This window comes from Apus apus, chromosome 3, assembly GCF_020740795.1.
Source record: "Apus apus isolate bApuApu2 chromosome 3, bApuApu2.pri.cur, whole genome shotgun sequence".
In the NCBI taxonomy this organism is placed as follows: Eukaryota; Metazoa; Chordata; class Aves; order Apodiformes; family Apodidae; genus Apus; species Apus apus.
The window spans coordinates 105,991,369-106,014,831 of NC_067284.1; the positions used below are offsets into that span (position 1 = coordinate 105,991,369).

The 23,463-nt window shown below is 45.3% G+C and overlaps 1 protein-coding gene across 1 annotated transcript; it reads left to right on the forward strand.

Moving 5' to 3' along the window:
• The first annotated feature begins 1,056 nt into the window (after positions 1–1,056).
• LOC127382910 (serine protease 55-like) lies at positions 1,057–23,463 on the forward strand. The gene is made up of 8 exons (XM_051615061.1): positions 1,057–1,247; positions 1,353–1,405; positions 1,855–2,044; positions 2,941–3,188; positions 4,315–4,320; positions 4,404–4,531; positions 16,806–17,018; positions 23,251–23,463. Exons 1-8 carry the CDS (start codon positions 1,057–1,059, stop codon positions 23,461–23,463), a joined length of 1,242 nt encoding a protein of 413 aa, XP_051471021.1.

Consider the following 23,463-nt stretch of genomic DNA (forward strand, 5'->3'; position numbering starts at 1 on the left):
GTGCCCACACCAGACGTGAGATTTCCAGTTGCTGTGGTAACTGATCATCTGTCCTTGATGTCTTGTGCCAATGAATTGTTCCAGTGCTCACTGTCAAGGGAACCAGCACTTCTCTCTAATTTTCTAGGCATGAGGTGACATAAAAGCAAAGAAGAGTAGAAAATGAAATCTGACTTCCATCTTATGTGTTTTTAACCTCTGTGTAATTCAGACTTCAGTGGGATAAATCCTGAGTTGCTCCAATGTGCAAGGCAAAACATTTTGTATGCTGAATAATTTGAGTGCTCATAAAATGTTTCTTGATTCCCTTCTGTCCTTTCCCCTCTCCCCACCTCCTACTCCATGCTATAGTTATAGTTTTGGAACAAGCTGGAAACTGTTTGAAGAAAGCACTGTTCTGCCCTTAACACAGCCAGGCTCAAGTCTGAAACTGACTTTTAACTGCTGTCCTGATGGAAGTAATGTGTCAGTTTAGAAATCAGCATAGATGGGTCTGTTGGTGCTACAGTTTGCCCACACCAAGATGCTTTTCTGCCACAGAATTAATTATGGAGTTACTGTAGGGTAGAGCTTTGGCCTTGATCCCTTGCAGTTGCTGCTGAAGGTACAAAAATATATGGGGGATATAAACAGTAAAGGTGAAATGCAAAATATTTACCCTTCTGGATTAGATTTTTAAGATGGATTTGGTCTCGTAAGCCACCCTTTCCCACAGGGAAGAACAGAGTGGCTGCCTCAATATATTCGATACTAGAGTTTTGATTTGGCACTGTTTGAAATTTACCCTCCCAAAGAGCTGCCTCATTCTTCTGAGAATACGGACATGTTCTAAATGAAGAAGAGAAAATTTATTTAGCATTTGATGGGCCTCAGCACTTCTCAGAGTCAAAGATGCCAGCAGATGCAGGACCAGCATCTAAGGTCTTTGGAGAGAAGAACGTGGTTCAAGATCCAAAAAGGGCCACAGCACCCAACTTATGAGGTCTGCTATTGCAATACCCTGAGAAAGTCAATCCAGGATACAGACAGGAATTTTACTGCTGCCCTATCCCTATCATGGCTAAAGCAAAACCCAAGCCTCTTGGAAATCACCTTAGGATATGGCACCCAACTGTGATGTCAGCAGAAGCGAGTGGAATGCGTGACGTCACTTCCTGGTTGCCCCAGCAAAGAGCTGCATTGCCTTTGGTGACCAAATGGAATGGGGAAGATGACCTGAGCAGCACTGCTCTGAATGTTGTCGAAGAGTATTGGTCAAAAACTGGGATTGAAATGCTGCTTTCCCTCTTTTGTTTTACTTATCTGATCAGCGGAATCATTGCAAGTTTTTCTTCTCAACATTTTGTGTTCAGAAATGACCGGCAGAGCGGAACGACTGATAGCCCTATAGCATATACACATATTGGTAAGTTAAATCGTAGAGTCATAGAAGGATAGAATGCTGTGAGTTGGAAGGAACCTTAAAGATCATCTAGCTCCAACCCCTGCTGTGGGCAGGGGCACCTTTGACTAGACCAGGTTGCTTCAAGCCCCATCCAATGGTCCTGGGCTTATTCCTTGTACCTGATAGTGTACTCATATGGCTTGTACTGCAGCCTGACGCAGAACTTTTCCACACATACTCCCTAAACAAGGATATTATCCAGCCTGCCTGTGGGAAATGGTCTATGGCCCTGCTAGCCCCCAGGCTGCATGAGCAGTGCTTGGCAGTGCAGGTTTGGGGGTGCTACAGCTTTTGTAGAGGTCAGGCAACATGGATAGTTACAGACCAGGGCTCTAGTTGTTGTCCTGCCTCTCTGGTTTAGCAGCACGGGCACTGCTGTACATGGTCAACATGTCTCATTCTGTACCCAGAGTGTGGCCTCCGACCAGCTTACGAGTCCATTCTGAGTATTGACAAGAGCATCACAGAGGGGAGGTATGCCAAGGATGGAGAGTTCCCATGGCATGTGAGCATCCAGAGCAATGGGAAGCATATCTGTGGAGGCACCGTGATCAGCGCGCTGTGGGTTTTAACTGCGGCCCGTTGCTTTGCAGAAGAAGTGTGAGTACTTGGGGGAAGCAAGGACAACCTGGGCACAAAAGGTTCATAACATCACTGTTTGTGGGTGTAGACTATGTATGTCTTTGGGGTTAAGTGCAACATGGATGTGACTGAGCCAGAAGGAGAGCTCTGAAAACAGGAACTGTGTCCTTTGGGGAAAACAAGTTCATTTTTGATCAGAAGTAGTGTTACAACAGAAGTGTGCAGAAATTTGCTTACCCAGAAGGTGTAGAAGGGGAATATTTTGAAGCAGCCTTATATAAATGTCCATGATGCTGTTCTGATGGCCCTGAGCATTTCTACCCATGTTGTGGCACCTTGTAAAAAGAGGTGTGTTCCATTCCAGCTTATTCTAACCCCAAAATTACATTTGCTTTCACATAACGACCATTTGCTTTCACATAACAAACACCTTTACCTTGTGGATAGTCTGATTTTTAAACAGCAGTTTCTTAATAGATCTGCATGCAATGCCTAGGGACACAGTCCAGCCCTGTGTGAGCCCTCTCCAAAATTCAGCAGGTCCAAGAGCCAAGACTGCTCAGTGACAAATGACCTGGGACATCACAACCTGGAGCAGCTGGCTGAGGGCAGTGCAGTCCAGAGCAGCCAGCTCAGGGCACAGCTATCCTGAAGATCCAGCCCACTCCATCTGTTCATTAATAACTGGGCTATTTATAACTGAGTTGCATTCAGGTTCTAACTCTGCACCTCTCTCCCCTGAAAATTAGCTTTGCCTGGGAGTGAAGGTAGATTTTTATGGTATCTATAGCTAACCTGCCTCTGCAATTTGCTGAGCACCACATTGCCCTGCTCAGAGGGAGGAGGCACTGACCTTTATAACACAAAGCCTTCACCTCTGCTTACATCTAAACTGCTTCTGTTTTGTTTATAAGACCACCAGATCTCATTGTTGTAATGGGAGGAACTGACCTCGAGTTGCCTCTGGAAGAATATCAGCTGGACAGATTGATCCTCCATGAAAACTTCAACAAAACGAGCTTGCAAAATGATATTGCACTGATCCTGCTCAGGTCTCCCATCGAGTTCAGCAGTAAGAAAATCCCCGTCTGCTTGCCCTTCATGTATGACACCGACATGTGGCAACACTGCTGGGTTACTGGGTGGGGAACCACAAGTGCAGGTGAGATACTTTCAGGAGAGGAATGGACTAATGGACACTACTAATGGACACTGCTTTTTATCCCTCTAAAACAGATGTTCTCTCCCAGGAGGGCTTACCCACACTAGCTTCCACTCCTTACCTCCCTGGTAAACACATCTAGATCCTTGCAGCTTCTCCACATCCACCAGTTCTCTGTTCTGGGCAAGAAGGAGTTACCTACTGACCCCCAGAGCAAAGTCCTTGGTACTCTGAGCATCTATGTTCAAGCTGAAACCTTAAAGCCCACCTTTGCTTTGCAGGACCTCAACCTTTTTTTTGTCACCCAAATACAGACAAGATCCACCCTGGTGGGCAAGTTAAGCTGGGCGTAAAGTGGGCTGGAATAGGGAGGTGGACGTCTGAGGTTGTCTTTGGCTTAATGACTTTATGAGCCACATTGATTCAATGGCACTGGCTACCCTTCTTCACTCATTTAAAGCAGCAGATTTCTATTGCCGTTGGTCTTGTGTAAGCCCTAATGGAGGTAGCTCCAGCACTGATTGTGACCCAAAATGTCCATCCTGAACAAATGTCACTAAAAGACTAATGAACAATTTTGTTATTGGAAAGAGGTAATCAGGATGGAGTGGGCAGGGTGGTGCTTTGGGGTTCTACCAGTCCTTCCTAGGATGTAGTGAATGAAGGTCCCATTTCATCCTTGCTCTTGTGCTCTGTAGGGTTACTGTCTCCCCTCTGAACCTCTGCATTTCCCCTCTTAGGTTTCATTTGCCTCATGTAACAAAAATGTGCAACACAACACTGTTACAGTTGTGAAGCGCTCACATTTCACCAAGGTAACATGCTCTTAGAAGCAGAAAAGCAAGAGGTTACTGCAGTCACTCTGCAGCTTGGCAGGGTTTCTCTTTAGCTGGGTTCTTTGCAAAATAGCTGGCATGGCTCTGGAGATTGGTTCCATGCTGCTGTGTGGGCTCAGCTGACATAACTTCTGCTATCCAAATTGCACCCTGCATGAGGTTGGTGCACTCAGCCCTGGCACGCTCCCCCTTTTTTCTGGGAGATGTTTCAGAAGAAAATCAGCAGAAGCTGAGTTTGGTGAGAGGGAGGTGTATGAAGGTGTGACACAGGCCGTACCAAGAAGGGATAGTCTCCGGCTGTGGTTTCACCTTTACAAGTCCATCCTGTTCTGCAGTTTCTGAATCATTCTCATTTGCTGGTTGGTGGATGTGGTTCCAGGGTCCCGCCAGCTGCAGAAAACACAGATGAAGCTCATCAGCAGGGAGCACTGCTCGGACCGGATCCTGCTGCTGGGGGACAACATGCTGTGTGCTGAGGTGCAGAGAGCAGAAGAACGTACTTGCCAGGTAAAGTTAACAGACTTCCAGATGGCCGTGCTGCCCATGGCAGCACAGAGACATTGGAGGAGAAGGACCTTCACTTGGGGAGTGAACACTGATCCTTCTCAAAGCTTCCTGGGGTTGCTAAACCTTCCCTGCAGGATGCCCAGGGACAAATAACTGCCTGCAAAGGCATATTGACCCGGGCAGGAGGGTGCAGGACTCCTGGGGTTGGGATGCAGTGCTGGAAATTAAACACCTGGTTGAATAGATGAGCCTCTCCTCACACTCTTCCCCCTGCCTTGATTCCCTCCCTGCAGTGAGGGAGACACAAACTCTGCAAGGGAAACCACGAGCTGAGAGCAGAGTGAGGAAAAAGGGCGGTTCCCAACATGTCCCCTTGGATAGGAGACAGTTTTGGGTGGCTCTGGGGACAGGAATTTAGACCGTTACCTCACAGCGATGTAAAAAAACTGTCTTCTGTGCCCAAGCTGTAAAGTGGTGGGAAGGAAGGGAGGTCTTGCACCTCTTCAGAGAGAACTCAGCACAGCATGGGCTGTGTCCTTCTGCCTGGTGTCCCCTCAGCCCTGGCCAAGGCAGTGCTGCTCTGTCACCAGGTTGAATACTGAAAGGAGACAGGAAAGTTTGTCTGGAAGGGTCAAAGCAAAAGAATCCTCATAGAATCATAGAATGGTTTGTGTTGGAAGGGACCTTAAAGATCATCAAATTCCAACCCCCGTGCATGGGCAGGGACACCTCCCACTAGATCAAGTTGCTCAGGGCCCCATCCAACCTGGCCTACACCACTTCCAGGGATGAGGCAGCCACAGCTTCCCTGGGCAACCTGGCCCAATGTCTCACCACCCTCATACTAAAAAATTTCCTGCTAATGTCTAACCTCAATCTCCCCTCTTCCAGTTTTGATCCATTACCCCTTTTGGGAAGGAAGTTTAATCCCAGAGTATTTAATTGGAATATTAGAAACCTTTCTCAGGTGAAGTCTTGGATCTGATCCAAATGCCCTTTGCTAACATGGCAGGTGGGTCTGTGGGTGCCAGAAGTAGTCACAGCTTATTGCAATGAGTTAGTGATATAGGATGGTGGACTTTGCAAGCTAAAGTATAAAGAATTTGAGTGGTATTTGATATCAGGGATTGCTAAGGGGAGAGAGCTGACAAAAACACCCAAATATGGGAAAACCTCACTCAGAACTTGTGCCCTCAGAACATACACCACCCACAGGATTGCGTCCTGATGGTCAGAGTCTGAAAGCCAAAAAACACCTTTTCTTTCATACCATCCAACCTCTAACACCTCCTCTGAGAGCCCAGTAAGGACTGGGCTCTCCTGCAGCCTCTGCTACAGGACTAAGGTCTCCATCCTCCACTGGACAAGGGTTTCCTTAGATGTGTGCCTGTGTTTGCAGGATAGATGGGTAGACAAATGTATGCACAGCTTCATCCTGTAGGAGTCATTCATTGAGAGAAATAAAACAGCACCTAGGACAGAGAAAGATCTTCTGCACTTTGGGCAAAGGCAGCAGGTTCGGGAGTTGGACCATTATACAGGCTGGGTCCATAACTGGGCAGTGGAGGGCAAGTTTGCATTGCAAAATCATTTTTTGATTAGCCAGATAACATCTGTCTCTGCAACCATTCATCTAGTGACTTTCATCTCCATTAAATTCAATCACAATTTTTAAAAAGCAAACTGCCACAGGATAACATTAACATGATTAAAGAATGCACTTCCCAGCCCAGCCTTAAGTTCTGCGGCTGAATTATGCTGGTGAAACAGCGAGAGCACTTGTACTTTGCAAAATGAATCTCCTGTATTCAGAAAGCTGATGAGGGTGCTATTTTGATCTACAATAATGTTAGAGTTGTCTGAGAAATTAGCTAGAAATGTGAGCTTTCCAAGCAGTGGAAATACACAACAATTGCATGTGTGGTAGTGCTCATAACCCAGCAACTGCCCACTTACAGTGGAAGCTTGACAGGCAGAAATGTCTTGCAAACTGAAATAATGAGAGCAAGACAAAAACATACCCTAGGCTAGTGGAGCTCTTCAAGAAAACAGAAACAAGTGACAGGACTTTTCACCAGAATTTGCTAATTTGCTGGAGGGGAAGCATTTTGCTGATGGATGGTTTTCTTGGAAGCGCTGATTGAAGTCAGATAGTTCCATGTTAGCTTTGCTGGGGTGGTTGAAAAAATCTGGTGCCTTACCTGCAGCAGGTGGCCTGGTAGCCAACTGGGAGGCCAGATCCAAACCTGGTAGTTGCTCTGCCACGTGGATCAATGGACACCCAGTTCATCTTCCCTGGGCAGATAACGAGGCACAGCATAAGCAGTGTGATCTATTGAGTTATGTTTTTCTATAAAGCTTATGGGGTTTGTGTTGAATGAAACTGAGGGCAGATTTTCCTTTCCTTTACAAAGGCAGCTAACCAGCTGTCTCCTGAATGATTTCCAGGCACAGCTCAAGCTCTCATATGGGTCAGGAGTCACCCACAATAGAATGGTTTGGGCTGGAAGGGGCCTTTAAAGGTCATCTAGTCCAACTCCCCTTCAGTGAGCAGGGACATCTTCAACTAGATCAGGTGGCTCACAGTCTTATCCAACCTGACCTTGAAAGTTTCCAGGGATGGGACAGGACCACTTTGGATCATCCTTTCCTATCCAAACCAATCTGTGATCCTGGCACCCCAGGTTAGCAGCCAGGAAGGAGCAGCAGCACAGACAGGGTCTGTTCTTCTGGTCAGGGAATGAACCCTAGATATGCTGGATTTGCTAATGTAGATGTCACAGAAAACCTGGAAGCTTACACTGTACAGATGGATGATCTGTCTGGACATGAAGTAGATAAAAGCCTTGTGTTGACTTTTTCTGAGCTTTGCTGAGAACCAGGATACATTTGCTCATGTCCAAAACCAGGCTAAGTTGGGCAAGTTTCATCTAGGCCCAAGGTTGTAAGTCCACACAATCCTGATCTAGATCCATTTGTGTACTAGATTTTCCCCTTTGCAGCAAGCTGTTTCATGTGAGTAACTAAAACCACACAGAAGTCTTCACCAAGGCATCATTTAGAAGTTTTATTCTAGTGACCACTGCCTTAATACCCCCTTGTGGCAACAGGACGTGAACAGAAAGTCTCAGATGTTTCAGCAGCTGCCTTCATACTAGTACCAGACAAGACTAATTTGTGGATCACTGACCATATTTCAATAATTACTCAAGGAGATGGAATAGCAGAGCTCTGGAGTATTTGTTCTTAAAAAAAAAAAAATCCATTCACTTAAAAAGAAAAATCTATTGTATACCAATTCCCTAGTGCTTCTGCAGACAAATATATGGATTGACGGTGAATTAACACTAACAGGATCTCTAATTGATTTATAGTTCTATTTTGTCATAAACATTAGCATTAATGAATGTTTATGGGGTACAAGACACTAGAGATGGCCTATGTGTTATTTTTTTGTGAGCTACATTTCTTCTGTGACCCCACGAACCACAATTGGTCTCTAATTCCTTGCTTTCTTTTGTTAGACTGATGCAATGGTAACTGGAACAACAATTAGAGTATAAAGGACTCACAAAGCAAATGCCTCTTCAGTGTCTTGCCTATCCAGACAAAATTCAGTAGATGGCCCAATTACATCTCAGAGAATTTCTGCAAAGAAGGTCTGTGGGGGTAGCTCTGTGATGTGGTGGTTAAGCAGAGTGTGTTCAGCTGGAAGTCACAGTTCATGTAAAGTTCAGGTCAGCAGCAGACGAAGGGAGACCCAGTCCTTGGCCTGACTTTCAGGGAAATGAATAATTATGTGGCCACAAACAGGCAGTGTGATGATTCTAGCTCAGCTTCACCGTGTCCTACACCCTATCCCAGTGTATGGCTGATGTGAGTCATGGGCTGCAGGTATCTACTCCCTTCCAGCCACTGTAGCAGGAGGTGATCTTGGCCATCTGAGGTGAGGGGAGACTTTCTCACTCTCTACAACTCCCTGAGAGGAGGCTGGAGTGAGGTGGAGCTTTGTCTCTTCTCCCAAGGAACAAGTGACAAAACAAGAGGAAACGGCCTAAAGTTGTGCCAGAGGAGGTATAGATTGGATATTGGGAATAATTTCTCTGTGGAAAGGGTTGTCAGGCCCTGGCCCAGGCTGCCCAGGGCAGTGGTGGAGTCCCCATCCCTGGAGGGATTTCAAAGCCATGTAGCTGTGGTGCTGAGGGACGTGGTTTAGTGGTGGCCTTGGCAGTGCTGGGGTAATGGTTGGACTTGGTGATCTTAAAGATCTTTTCCAACCAAAACTTTTTTTATGATTCTGTGATCTCTGATGTCTGAAATGATGCTAGGATGCATCTAGGGCTCCTGGGTTTGATTTCTTTAGTTCTGTGAAAAAAGGCAGAGAAGGACCTCTTTCCTTCTTGTGTAATATGTCCTGCCCATGTACACTGTCAGCAGTTTGGAAAGGGCAAATTCCCTCTACAGCAACAGGGATGCTCAGGGGTCTCATCCCTCATAGCTACAGTGACAGCAGTAGTTGTTGTGCATCCCTGGATGGGATTTATCTGGTCAGATACAAATGTCTTTCCTATGGCCACCTTTATCTACTGAATCATCTTTCCATCAATAGGGAGAAATAAAAGCCCTTCTGACATGTAATGCTTCCAGACTGTTTTAACCATCTGTTTTAAAACCTGCACCAGTGCTTATTGCCCTCCACTAACTAAAAGCAAATCCAAGGTGTCTAGCTTACAGGGAGGCACATGGCTCCAAGGAAGGACATCTAAGTCTGCAGTTCTGTTTTAGATATCCCAAGATATTCCCCTGTCATCCCACTGTCCCCATCTCAAACCATGCCCCAGTAACGTGACTGCAGTGGGAGCCTGACACCTGCAATGGAAACACCAGGGCCAGGTGATGGGTCTGGAGCTGAGCTCAGCCCTGGCACCCTCAGTTTGTCTATGCATAAGTGTGCTAAACCAGTGCAGAAGGGACAGAAAGCTTTTGCAGCCTTTTACTGGTGCTAATGGGGCTCCAAAACTGCAAAGGAAGGCTTGTGAAATAGAATTTATTTTTTTCTTAAGAAGAAGTCTGCAAATGAAAATAGGCTTAATATTATCACAGGTACAAGGTACACAGGTATTACCCTGGTCACAAACCAGGAAAGCGTGGTCAGTCCCTCAGGCTGTTCTAGATATCTGAAGGAAGGTGGACAGATGATGTTCTGATTGTGGTCTCTAGGGACGGAGAGCATCTGTCTGAGGTTGAAGGCACTTCTGCCTATCAGACAAAGGTCTCCCAGGAGCCAGGAGTCAAACTGAACCACATTTTATTTCAGTTATTCCTAACTCTACACAAATTACTATTGTACCTTGTCTTAATATTGAAGAAAGTGATCCACTCTCCAGCCTTGTGGTGGCTTCTCTTGTCCCTGAACTGTTGCTAACATGACAAGGTGGGTTTTTTCCCTAAGGAACAGATTGGTTTAAGTCAGAAGGTATCCTGGGAAGCCCCAGAACAAAGCAGTAGAAAGGCATTTCTGCCTTCGCAATCTCTTAAATTTCCTTCTGAAGGGTGCTTTGATGTGCAGCTCGTAAGAATTTGAACACTTTTCCTGTGTCCCATGGTTTTATAGCACTTCCATCATTTGATCATTTTATGATATGGGCAGACAAGTGAACCCATTCAGACTGTGGTGGCTTAAATCTTTCATCTATCAAAACCATTCCTTCCTATTGCAAGGGCCTGGGATGATGATGTTGCGTGTTTCTTCTGCTTTCTTCCTCCGGTAGCTTTTAGTCCCTCAAATTGAAGTGGTTTGGTTTGCAGCAAGGGGGTTCAGCATCACTTTGTGTGCCTAGTGAGTGAAGCTGTGGGGAGAAGAACATCTCCAGATCCAGCTGAACATGAAAACCTACTTTGTGCTTGCCCTGGCAGTGACAGAATGGGTGTGATGACTCAGAGGAGCCCCTTCTCATTCAATTACAGTGAGTCAACAGGGCTTTAAGGGAAAGTCATGACTCACAGGCAGATTTAAATTATTTGAAGGAGCATGTGGCAGAGAGTGATCCAGCTGATCTAACACGCTGAGATTTCCAGAACTCTTCTAATGAGAGTTCTCACCACAAGCTTGTGGAGAAACTGAACTGCCGTGAAGTAGAAGGGCTTCGGTTTGAAAGGCAGGCAACATGGAGGAAGGATCTGATGGGAGAAAGGGAGTTGTGTTGTCTGTGCAAGGAATTGTGAAATTGAAGGAGGGTGAATGCTGAGATGACCAAGCTGGACAATGCCACAGCGTTATTCAGAGTGGTTAGAATTTAAAACTGTGCAGAGGTGCAGCAGGATCTCATTGTTCCTAGTCACTGGAGGTTAAAACAGCAGATGCAGTTCACTGCTGGTGAAGGACCAGCAATGAATATAGGGAGAAGCAACTTCAGTTCTACACGTGCACAAATAGGCTCTAAATTAGCTATTACCATGTGAGAAGATCTTAGAGTAACTGTGGATAGTCCTTCAAAACCAGCAGCATGAGGCTCTGCGGAAGTCAAAAATGCAACGAGATCGTTTGAATTATCAGAAAAGGCACAGGTAGCAAAGCAAATGCATGTTGTGCCAGGGCACTAAACTAGGGAGCCCGTGTTTTGTATGCTGTTGTGCTGGCTTGGTTCTGGTCCGGTTCGGTAACGGGGGAGAGGCCCCATGGGTGGCTCCTGTAAGAAGCTGAAAAGCTCCCCCAGCTCCAAAAATGTGGCCACACCTCTGGGTAGCCAAGGCCGAGCCATTAGAGAGACAATAGATGCGATTAACATATGAAAGAAGGGAAAAACTGAGAGCAGAGTAGACCTGGGCCAGTGTCTCACCACCCTCAGCGTAAACAATTTCTTGTATTTAGTCTGGATCACCCCTTTTTTAGTGAAAAACCATCACTTCTTGTCGTATTGCTACAGATCCTGCTAAAAAGTGTCCTTTCTTACAGGCCCCCTTTAAGTACTGGAAGGTGCCATAAGGTCTGACTCTGAGGCTTATAAAAGAGATGAGGGGAATATGACACATTTCTAAAGTCATGAGGGGCAAGGAGAAGACAGTCAAGAGCTGTCCTCTTGTGACTATGGCTCAAAACACATGAAGGAGGGGGTGTCAGATGGCCATATCAGGCAGCAGATTGAAAACAAACGGAAGAGTTTTTTCATCCATCAGATAATTAAAGTATGGAAGTCACTGACCAGGATGTTGTGGGTTTTTATCCTAAGGGATAAATGGATTCAAAAAGCAATTAGATAACTTCCTGGATGAAGATCTCTCTAAGGCTATTAACTACTGTGATGTAAATACAACTCTGTAAATACTTGCCCTGTTTCTCATTCTTCTCCCCTGAGCACTTGCTACAGATGACTGTCAGAGACAGGAGTCTGAGCCACATGGGTTTGTGGCCAGATGCAGTATCACTGCCTGTTAAGTCCATGCCACCATTGTTGCTGATGGACCCTGCTGACGTCTGTGTGGATGGAGTAGAGGGGTCTTGTTCTCCCATTTTCCATCAAGGGGTTGGAGGGACAGGGTAGCTGAAAGCTCTCACCAGAAGGGAACTCAAAGGGATCCCATGAAAGGAATAGAGGTGCCCCGTGTTACTTGGTTTAATTCAACAGCTGCATGCTGAAAATGGCCATAACTTCCTTGCTTCCATCTTTCCCTGAAGATGGCTTGTTCTGGGTCAAATAACTGAAGAAATAGTCTGTTTGCCAAAGCCTTTACTTCCTGCAGCCAGGGCAGCTGGGACGGCAAGTGTTGTTATTCACATGCAGATTCTCTCCAATTTACACAGAGCTCACCAACAGGAATATGAAACCAGCAGTGACTTGTAAGGCTTGTGTATCCACCTAATGAGTATCAAATGGGTGGTTCTTCCTCCCCCAGAGCTTCTCCCACCTAGGAAGATTTATGTAGCTGAACAGTGTTTGTTCTGATCAATTTCTATGCTGCAGACAGGAATACAAATACAAAAGGAAAATGATTACACTCTTGATCCAAAGCCCACTAAGTTCAGTGGAAAGGCTCCTGATGTTCACAAAAAGGCTTTGGCTGCAGTGAAAAGCATAAAACTTTTGATCAGCTTCAGTGAAAAAAGTGCCTTGTTAGTCAGTGACAGCTTTTATACAAGCCAGAACTATTTAGCAGCAAATATGTCATTGCTCTCACCTCTCCTAATGGGAGGATTAACATGCAGTTGTGGAAGGCATGAATTCAATTGCACCAGACCTAAGTTAATGTGGTTGCTTTTCACTCACCTTCTAGTTGACAAGAAACATGCAATAGATGCAAAAATGCTATTTTTAGGTTTTTTGCTATCCAGAAACTCTGTACTCAGACTGAAGAGCAGGAGCAGGTGTCTGGTGTGTGCTGACCAGAAGTATTTCACCACCAGGATACAGAAGGCTGAAAGTTGAAAGCAGCATTTAATAAGTTATTTGATCTTTGGAGTCGTTAACCTGAGCAGTCATTGAATTAGTGCTACTGGAAACATCACAGAGCTGAGATAATTGTACCAGTGCTCAAAACATGTTCCTCCCACATACTCTTCTTCACAAGGAAGGAAAACTTGGGCCAACATTTTTAAGAGCTTAAGGTGGCAACAGGGATTTTTAAAAGTGCACAAGAACTGAGTTGATTTTCTCTGTCTTTAGCCCTATAAAAACCAGGCTACTGATTCATCTGGACTGCTGCTATATTTATGTGAGTGAGATCACATGGTGAGGACAATTTAGCCCACTTTGGGATAAAACTTTAAAGCTGAATATCTGAAGTTAAGAGAAATGGCATGTTAGAAGTTACACCCGTGAAGCAGACCAGTTCAGCCCATATGGAAAGGGACCTGAAGGAGGATTTGAGTCTCAAGGCTCGTGGATTAGAGAAATGGATTTGCAGCTGCTGCCTGAGTTCTCACAGCAGTGCCAAACTCCCTCCCTGCCCAAGTTTTAAATCATTTTTCTCAGCCCTGCAGACAGCTCTCCCTTTCTGCACCGACCGGGCCAAGAACAGAATGAACATGATTAAAGAGGCAAAAAAGGGAAAAGCAGATCTGATTTGAAAGTAAAACCTGTGATGTATGGTTTAAATAGGGGTTCCTGGCTCTGCCATTGCTTTGTGAAAATCACATCCCTCTTCTGCTGTGGTTTTCTCAGCTATAAGATAAGAATTTTCCTCCCAAGGATAGTCACAGGCCATCAGGAATTAATTGGTATTTAAGTGCCCATGTATCAGTAGAGGCTGGGAGTTCACCTGCTGAGGAGCAGCTCTGGGGAAAAGGATCTCAGGGTCCTGGTGGGCAGCAGGCTGACCATGAGCCAGCAATGTGCCCTTGTGACCAAGAAGGCCAATAGTATCCTGGGGTTCATTAGGAAGAGTGTGACCAGTAGATCAAAGGAGGTCATCCTCCCACTCTGTTCTGCCCTGGTGAGGCCACATCTGGAATACTGCATCCAATTCTGGGCTTCCCCATTCATGAAGGGTAAGGAACTACTGGAAAGAGTCCGGCACAGGGCCACAAGGATTGTCAGGGGACTGGAGCATCTGCCCTGTGAGGAAAGGCTGAGAGAGCTGGGGCTGTTTAGCCTGGAGGAGACTGAGGGGGGATCTTATCAGTACTTGTAAATATGTAAAGGACAGGTGTCAGGAGGATGGAACCCATCCTTTTTCAGCAGTGTCCAATGACAGGACATGGGGCAGTGGGCACAAGCTGGAGCATAGAAGGTTCAAGTTAAACATAAGGAAAAACTCCTTTACTGTGAGGGTAACGTAACACTGGAAAAGGCTGCCCAGAGAGATTGGGGAGTTGCCTTCTCTGGAGACATTCCAAACCCCTCTGGACGTGTTCCTGTGTGATCTGCTGTAGGTGGTCCTGCTCTAGCAGGTGGTTGGAGTAGATGGTCTTCAGAGGTCCCTTCCAACCCTGACCAGTCTGTGACTGTGACCATGCAAGGTCCATCACAAGTGTGAGCAGCCTCCAAATCGGATACTCTGAAACCAGTCTGCCCCCGTGGTGTGCAGGGAGTCTTGCAGTGCTAAAAATCTCCTCTACTGGGAGAAGCCGACACGACGCATCCCGATATGTCACAGGGAGGGATCACCAGCTCGTGCTGCGTCACTGGCTTGTGAGCGGCTCCCACGCTCCCGGCTTCGTTTCTTATCTTTGTGTAGGAGGCTTGAAGCGCCTTCTTCTCGCTACCAGGATAATACGTTTGGCCTGCTCCTGCCCTGAGGGGATTAGCAGTAAAACTCCCACTAATTTAGTTGTGCGCACAGCCTAGGAGATGTTCAGTGATTCAAAAAGGATGTCTTTGCCGAGGACCCTGATAACTCATGGATCCAAGGTCACTGCAAGGTCACTCAGTTCTTGGCTGAAACAGGGTTGGGAAACATCTTTAGATCCTGAGTCTGAAGAGGGTCCAGCAGCACTGGCTGAGATGCAAACATGTAGCAGTAACACCATTTCAGGGCAAACAGTCTTGAATTTATGGTTGGACTTGATGAGCTCAAAGGTCTTTTCCAGCCTGAATGATTCTGTGATTTTATTAATGCTGAAGCAGCCTTTGCTCTGTGTTTATCTCAATTTTTCCCTCCTGTATGCATGTTGAACCAAAAAATAAAAAAGAGAAACATATTATGGACCTGCACTCTCCATCTAATGAAGTAGGAATTCTGGCATAAATTTTAGCAGGGGACTAAGCCACTTCCTTACTCATTAATTCATGTGTGTTAGCTCAGGGTAGCTGCTGCTGGAAGTGGGTTCATCCATTAATGACAAAGATATTTCTTGAAGCAATGTACAAAGAGGGATGGACAACATTTCCCAGGAAAGCTGGCTGTCTTGGGAAATGGGCTTATATTGAATTTCTTATTTGCCACAGGAAATACTGGACATAGGGTAGAAAAAAGAGTCAAACCCACTGTGAAAGGAAACTGTCTTACTTAGAGCAGTGTTGAAGGCCAGGCTGGATGGGGCTTGGAGCAAACTGGTCTAGTGGGAGGTGTCCCTGCCCAAGGCAGAGGGGTTGGGACTAGATGATCTTTAAGGTCCTTTTCAAGCCAAATCAGTCTGGGATTCTATCAACATAAACCATCAGAAAAGTGCTGTAGCTGGCTGGGTCCATTTTGTGCTGGTTTCTTCTTTGGGTTGTGTTCAGAGATTGGACACAAGGGTCATATATGGGTGACTGGACATGCTCTTTGTTCAACCTACAGCAGCCAACAGAAAAAACATTGCAGGGTGTTGGCAACATGCATTTGAAGACTTGCACGCACAGGGAGGAGTGAAGGTTGTCCTTCCTCTTGCAAGCAAGATTTCAGTGAAATTAGTGTGGTTGCAAGAAGTATTTGTAAAGCTTAGTGTTCATCTCTTGTGCAGTTTCATGATGCTGGCCCCCAGAATGAACAGTGGCCAGTACCCAGCACCTACACACACCAGAGAAGTTGAGGACTGGGTGAACAGTCATGGCAAATGTCCCTTTTCACTCCTGGGTGCTGCCTCTTGAAGGCAGGAGTCAGGTATCCTGCTGGGGCCAAGGGAGCACATGGAAAAGGCTGAGAAGGACAGGGCACTGCACTGAGACAGAGCTTGTGACTGATCTCTCTGTGTTCAGTTCTGGTCCCCAATACACAAAGATGCAGACAGGTCCAGAGAAGGGCCACAAAGGTAATCAGAGGACTGGGAAGCCTGCCATACAAGGAAAGCCTGAGAGAACTGGGTTTGTTCAGCTTTGAGAAAAGAAAGCTTAGGAGAGGCTTTATTGCCACGTTCCAGTACTTAAAAGGTGGTTACCAAGGAGATGGAGACTCCCTTTTGACAAGGAATCACATGGAAAAGATGAGGGTGATGGGTGCAAGTTACTCCTAGGATGTCAGAAGAAAATTTTTCACTATTGAGAACAGTCAGACACTGGAATAATCTCCCCAGGGAAGTGGTGGATTCTCCAACGCTGGACGCCTTTAAGACTCAGCTTGACAATGTCCTGAATCATCTCATCTTAAATATTTTCCTGCTTAGAAAGGTTGGATCAGATGATCCTTGAGATCCCTTCCAACCTGACATTCTATGATTCGATGCTCTCCTCTTCCCTTCTATATCTGTTTATTCTCCATCTCAGGGCTGAGCTATGAAATTTTGAGTCCAAACTTTCCCTGTTCCCCCAAATCCTCATGAATTTTGATAGAATTAATTTTTCCCAATCTTCCTATGAGATGCAGCTGCTATGAGAGACCTGAGGTTTGATCCTGCTATAATATCCTTCTTTTGCCGTAGGTGGACAGTGGGGGACCTCTGGTTTGCAGCTACTGGAACACCATGAAGTGGTTTCAGGTCGGCATTGTCAGCTGGGCAGAAGATTGTGCAGAAAAGCCAAACCTTGATGTCTTGATGTCTGTTTACCACTATGTGGGCTGGATTGAGAATCAGACAGCCACAACAGGGAAACCTTTCTTCGTTGAAGGTGTGGATAAACGTTCAAGTGTCGCAGTGACATTGGCTTCCAGGGCTGAGACACAGCTGGTGTTTCTTGAGTATCCTCTCCTTTTATTTATCTCTTTAATAGCACTGAGATTACTCTAGAGAAGAGTTTTCAAAACATAATAAAAGTCAGAACTACCATCTCATTCTTCTTTTGTTGCTGACCCATATAGTCCTCCTTCAGGTCAACCTGCTCCATCTCATAGACACCAATGTGAAATACCACAGTGAGACAGGGAAGTGATAAAGAGGCTGGAGAGATGAAATGCAAGAGCCAGGACACAGACAAGAGAAGCCATAATCCTCTGAAGAACACAGCAAATAACTGGGCTTGATGTGACCCACCAGTGTGGAAAATCTAAGATCACACGCAAAGTGAAGATGCGGCCTCTTAGGGAGCTGCTCCTGTTAGAAAGCTGAAAGCCTAAGAAAGGTCTCAGCTTCTTCAGTTAGATGTTATCTTAGCTGTCTTTTGCATAGCTCTAGTTTAGTGTGTCTTACAGCTAGTTACTAGCTGAACTAATGTATCTTCCATCTTGCAGCTGGCCCAAGCTAAGAGCATCTTCAGAGACCACAGCAGCTACTCAAGTGGTATGTCAAGCTGCTGGGATTCAACTACATTTCAAATTCAGTGTGTCCTTAAGCTAGATAACAGACAAGAAATCTTTTGGGCAGTGTTGGAAAGTGTAGCATCATATAACTGATCAGTTTTATTTACCTGGATTGCTAATTATGGATTTTTGTTATTAAAGGCAATAGAGAAAAATCTGACTGGCTGAAGAGAAGTTTCTGAGCTATCCATAAAATGCTGTCCCTTGGCTTTGTAATTAGCCAAAATTAATCCTTTGCAAGCAAATAGTAAATCAAAAGCAAATGGCATTTTCTTTTTCTCTGTTAAGGGCCTTATACATGTGTTGCTGAGAGGTCCACATCCCACCCTAAGCTGGGACCAGACTGGTCTTGCATGCAATGTACAGTTCTTCTTTGCTTCTCCAACAACCGAGTGCGTTGCAAAATGCATTCTGGTCTTCACAAGAGGCTGCTTTTCTTAGAAGTGGTGGGGAAGGAACCCAGCAGCAAGGTCTCCTGTATGTCCCACCTTTGCAACCACGTAAAAGCACCTGTAATTTGCAGCAGTGACAAAACTCAGTGAATGTGCAACGGGACAGAACCTCACAAATGGGTTTTAATTACCTTAATATTTTCTGGCTAGCTGGTGGAGAAGCCTTGTAAATGAGAATTAATTCATCTACCTTAAGCTAATGCAAACCCATCTTGGCATAAAAGTCAGACTTTATTTTCTGTGTTATCTGAGCAGAAAATAATGCTTAATTATTATTAGTTCTGAGTAATGCTTATGAAAATTGCTCCACATTAATTTCACATGGCTGACAGGCTAATGGATGCATAAGGGTCTTATAACCCTTTGCAAAAAGACTAATAAAAGCTAAAAACTAGGAGAATATATTACTTCAGCATCTATTAGTAGTAGACTGTGTCTGCTGGCATTGATACCTATATTTATTTTCCTTTCTATTAATAATATATCAACAGATTCTAGAAGCTGTGGCAGGGGCTGGACATCAGGAAATTTTTCCTACTGCTACAATCTATTCAGCTACAGAATTGTTTCCCCCAAAGGGAATGAGAGATATCCTCATTTTTGAATTATTTTAATGTAGGGTTTGTATAAAGCACTTTCATCTACAGCACATGGGATGTAAAAAGTCTGTGCTTACAGGGAACTGCAAAAGGACTCAGCAGGTCTTTTCCATCAGTAGCCCTTGCAAACTGATAATGGTCTGTGTTAAATGAAGGCTGCTACTTAGTGGTTACAGCAGGACACTGCTGCTGTGGGCTTTGATTCATCCTGCTACTCAATGGCATCAGGGAAAGAAAGTTTGTGCTTTGTGCCTCAGTTTCCCTACTTGTAAATGAGATAATGAAAGTGGTTCACTTTGCTTAGTGGAAGCATCAGTTCTGCAAATTAAGACCAGTGATGTAGCTGCAAAGTGATAAACAGGAAAGAGACTTTTCCCTCATTAAGAACATAATAAAATTCATTAAAGTCAATTCATCTTTGCTACTACATACACTGTTCAATATTTAGGGTGAGAAAAGAAATGTTTGTTTAATATTTCTGTGATGTAAGTAGGTTTGGTGAAAACATGTTGATGCTCTATTTTGTTTTAAAGCTATGTCTGTTTTGAGAGAGAGCACATCACACAATTATGGATTTGATGCGAATGTGTTGGAGTCACATACAATCAAAATGCAAACTCTCAGCTTTGTCATTAACATTTCAGTGTGACTCATTAATTTGTTAAGCTTTACAACATTAGTGTACTATTTTTCTTATGTTACTGCATTCCCTATTTATGGGTTTAGAGAATCAAAATGAAAAGTTTCCAAACTCAAGTACTTCAACTTTTATGCTTCAGGCTATAGTTTGGGATGTTCACTGTTTATTAAAATTTGCAGCTCATTTTTATTGCCTCTTCCCTCTTTCCAGATACCTCTCCTTCATGACTGATCAACCAAACAGAGAGTATCAAGCAGTCTGGGCAAAATAAATACTTTTCTTTCACTATCATAGAATCATATATTCATAAAATCATAGAATGGTTTGGGTTTAAAGGGACCTTTGAAGGCCATCTAGTTCCAGCTCCTCTACAGTGAGCAGGGACCTCTTCAACTAGAGCTGGTTTCTCAGAGCCTTGTCCAACCTGACCTTGAATGTTTCTAGGGTGGGGTGACTACCACCTCTCTGGGCAACCTGGGCCAGTGTCTCACCACCCTCGGTGTAAAAAAAACTTTCTTCCCTGTCTGAATCTCTCCTTTTTTTGTTTTGAAACCATCCCTTCTTGTCCTATTGCAAAAAGCCCTGCTAAAAAGTTTGTCCCCATCTTTCTTAGAAGTCCTCTTGAAGCCTTAAAAGGTCATACAGAAAGTACTGAAAGTAGATGAAAGCTGGAGACTGGAGCCTGCAGTGGACCCGCACCCATTTTCACTTTTTCCAGTGACCCCCCAACTGGCTTTCTGGATAAGCCATTTTTCAGGCTAAGGGCTCAGTTTACCCTTCTGTAAGCATGAGAATAATTAAAAGTCAGAGACATCTCTGGGGATGCACCAATTGTGGTAGTGATTAATCACTGTTGCTAACTAAAGTGAAGATAGCTCTGGGACAGAAAACGCTGTTGATGGGATTCAGCTACTTGATTTGTTCAACAGCAGCTGAACAATTCGGGTGTTAGGCTGGAGAGATGCTTTAAGGAGTTGGATTATGGTCTGGAGGAGAGCCTAGCTTCAGGATGAACACAGGATGGAGATTGCCAGCCCTTGACATGCCTGACCCGTTCTATGATCCTACGATAAAACTCCAAATATCTACGTGCTGTATCACTTAGTGGTCCTAAAGCTGGAGCATGAGTGGAGCTAGTCCGAATTCACCCCAGTGTCAGTGAGGCAGATTGAGCTATCCAACAAGGTTTCACACTTATCACAGCCCAGATCTCCCTCCACACCCAGCCCCAAAGAACTCTTGCTTGCTTATGGAGTCTCAAAAGCCAGAGGGGGCTGCTGGTCTGAACTGGGTTTGATTTATCACACCTGCGGGAGTAGTTTGAATTGACTGTCAGGGAGAGGAAAAGAAGCCAGAGATTTCCTTCCTCCCTCAAGAAAGTAGGCACAGCAATGGCTGGAGACTCGGTCAAGCTGTAGCCAATATTACCTGGAAGCTGCAAAACCTTGGTACTGGGTGAACAACCCTCCTGACACATCTGCTTGCACTGGCTTGGTGACAGGTAGTGTGATAGCCATGGCAGGTTCCACCACATCCCTAGACAGCACCATGAAAACCAGCTTCCATGTATGGATGATGGTGCCCACTCCCATGCAGGAGGTCACATCTTTGGAGACATTCAGTTGGTCACCTGAATCCTGTGCTCCAGCATGCAGTAATTTCTCAGGAGTGGTTGGGTTGAGGGCACCCATGTGGGGCAGGAAGAGGGCTTAACAGCCTGGAGTTAGCCAAAACAGACCATATGGCCTTGTGAGATTGTATCCTGGCTAGCAGCATCCTTATTTAGTGACAGAAAGCACCTACAGGTGGTACAATGTGAGTCTGTGGTTCCTACAGCCCTCTCTGGGGTCTGGCTCAGATAGAACCAGGAGATACCTTTGCTTCTCCTTCACTACTGCAGCTACCTTGGCATTGTTCCAATTTCTTTTAAAACTGGATTAGAAATGTGTTGTTCTCTTACCCTTTTATCCTTGCAAATAGACATTTATATGAAGCAGAACAGGGCCCATAGTAAATCCCACCACCAAACAGCCTATACACTAGTGCTGTGGATCATAACTGGGGTGGAAGGTGATGTTCTTCTCACCAGACTGTAGTAGGTGAAAAAAAAAGGGTAGGAAGGCTTGAATCATGCTTTGCATTGTGCCTGGGTAATTCAGGCTGTTTTTTTTTTAAATGCAAAAGCCTTAGTTTAGTCACAAAGCACAACAGGAAAAATCCTCAGGCTTTCCAACCTGCTCCCAAGATGGGATGCCCCTTTTCCACCCATTTCTAATTGGGATTTCTCCTGCTGAAATCATCAGAGGCTCATTATGCAGCAAAGCAGAAACCGATTTAGATTTACTGAAGAACAGTTCTGTGGTCCTCAACGAGATCACAGTGGGATGGTGCCATTCCCTTTTCTTTATTGTGTAGTTAGTCTGTAATTGTGCAGTGATTGCTTTGAAGTGCTGGCAGCCAAGCAGGAATGGAGGTGGTTTTGAAAAGTTTGTGATCCAAACCCTTCCCTTAACGGCAGGCAGCAGGTTGGTCAAAGCCCCTTTCAGCAGTGACTCAGTGTGCCTCTAAACACAGTGGGAAAACCAGAACACCAACCCCTACTTCTTAAGCCCATTTGAGGATGTGAATAATGGCTTCATGACTCAAGTGAGCCTGCCAGGCTGGTAGGAGGATGTTTGGGATGGCTGTGGAGTGGGAATTGCTGGCAGAAGAACTGGGAAAGAAGCAGGGTTTGGAGGATGGAGCAGTGCACAGGATATGTGAATAGCTGTGCTGGTGAATCAAGCAGGGTTGAGTGGGAAGAAGAATTCACTCACTGACATGGTTCATCCATAGCCCTGGTCCTGCTTTAGGCCAAAGTAACAAGGACCAACCCAAACACTTCCCAGATCAGCACAGGCCAGGAGGCAGTTTGGATCAGCCAGCCTGCTTTGGAGGCTGGGAGCTGATCCATATGGATCAGGCAGGACCCAGGCACTTGGTTTTGGGGCTGGAGAAGAGGTCTTGCTGCCATTTAGGTTATCACAGATATGAAGCCACAATATCTGTATGCTGGTTGCAGGGGAAATACAACTAAGTTGCCTGGAGCTTATGCAAGAACCCTCCTGCAGTAGTGGTTTTAAATGTGTCCTTAGAGGTGCATGAGTTCTGCATGCTTTGGCAATACCAGCAGAATGCAACTGCAGGATCCAGCATAAAGGCAAAAAAAAAAAAAAAATTAAAAAAAATAAAAGGAAAGTTTCATAAGTGAAGTAAAACTGTGTGCTCAAGCAAAGCAGGACAAGAAAATAAGGAAAATGTTCATTGCTTCCATCAGGAGGCAGCTGTTCAGCCAGCCCCAGGAAAGCAGGGCTCCACCACACCCAGAGGTGCTTGGGAAGGCGAATGCCATAAGCCCAATTAGTACCTCCTCAAGATTGTGCTGTTGAGCTTGATGGCATGGAACATCCCCTTGGCCACTTGGGGCCAGTTGTCCTACCTGTGTCCCCTCCCAGCTTCTTGCACACCCCCAGCTGAGTGGCTAGTGGGGCAGTGTGAGAAGCAGAGGAGGTCTCATGCAGACACTGCTCAGCAAGAGCAAAACCACCGGTGTGTTATCGACACTGGCTTAGTAACAAATGAAGACACAGCAGCGTATGGGCTGGTACAAAGAAAGCTAATTCCATCCCATCCAGACCCAGTATGCAGTGCATGAAGGTTCTGATAGGACATAGAATGGTTTGGGTTGGACCATTAAAAGCCATCAAGTCCAATTCCTCTGCAGTGAGCAGGGATATCTTCAACTAGATCAGGTAGCTGAGAGTCCTGTCCAACCTGGCCTGGAATGTTTCCAGGGATGGGACATCTACCACCTCTCTGGGCAACCTGGTGTCTCACCACCCTCATTGTAGACCTTCATTGTTTTTTCCTAATATCTAGTCTGAATCTCCCCTCTTTTAGTTTGAAGCCATCACCCATTGTCCTATTGCAAGACTGATACTGGATGAGCAGCCCACAAAGAACGGTGAGAGATCATACCCTGAGATCTGGCAGCATGCAGAGGATTTTGGAGAGAATTCTGTTTCTCTGAAGGACATGGCATGCAATGTTCCTCTGGGAAACAAGTTCAAATGTGAGACATTGGAGGCACTTGCAAGTGGCAGCATCCCCTGA

Coding starts and splice junctions, on each gene's coding strand:
- LOC127382910 (XM_051615061.1), top strand. CDS start 1,057: ATGGCTAAAGCAAAACCCAAGCCTCTTGGAAATCACCTTAGGATATGG. Junction 4,532..16,805: donor CAGAAGAACGTACTTGCCAG/GTAAAGTTAACA, acceptor CTTTTGCCGTAG/GTGGACAGTGGGGGACCTCT. Junction 17,019..23,250: donor ATAAACGTTCAAGTGTCGCA/GTGACATTGGCT, acceptor CCCCTCTTTTAG/TTTGAAGCCATCACCCATTG.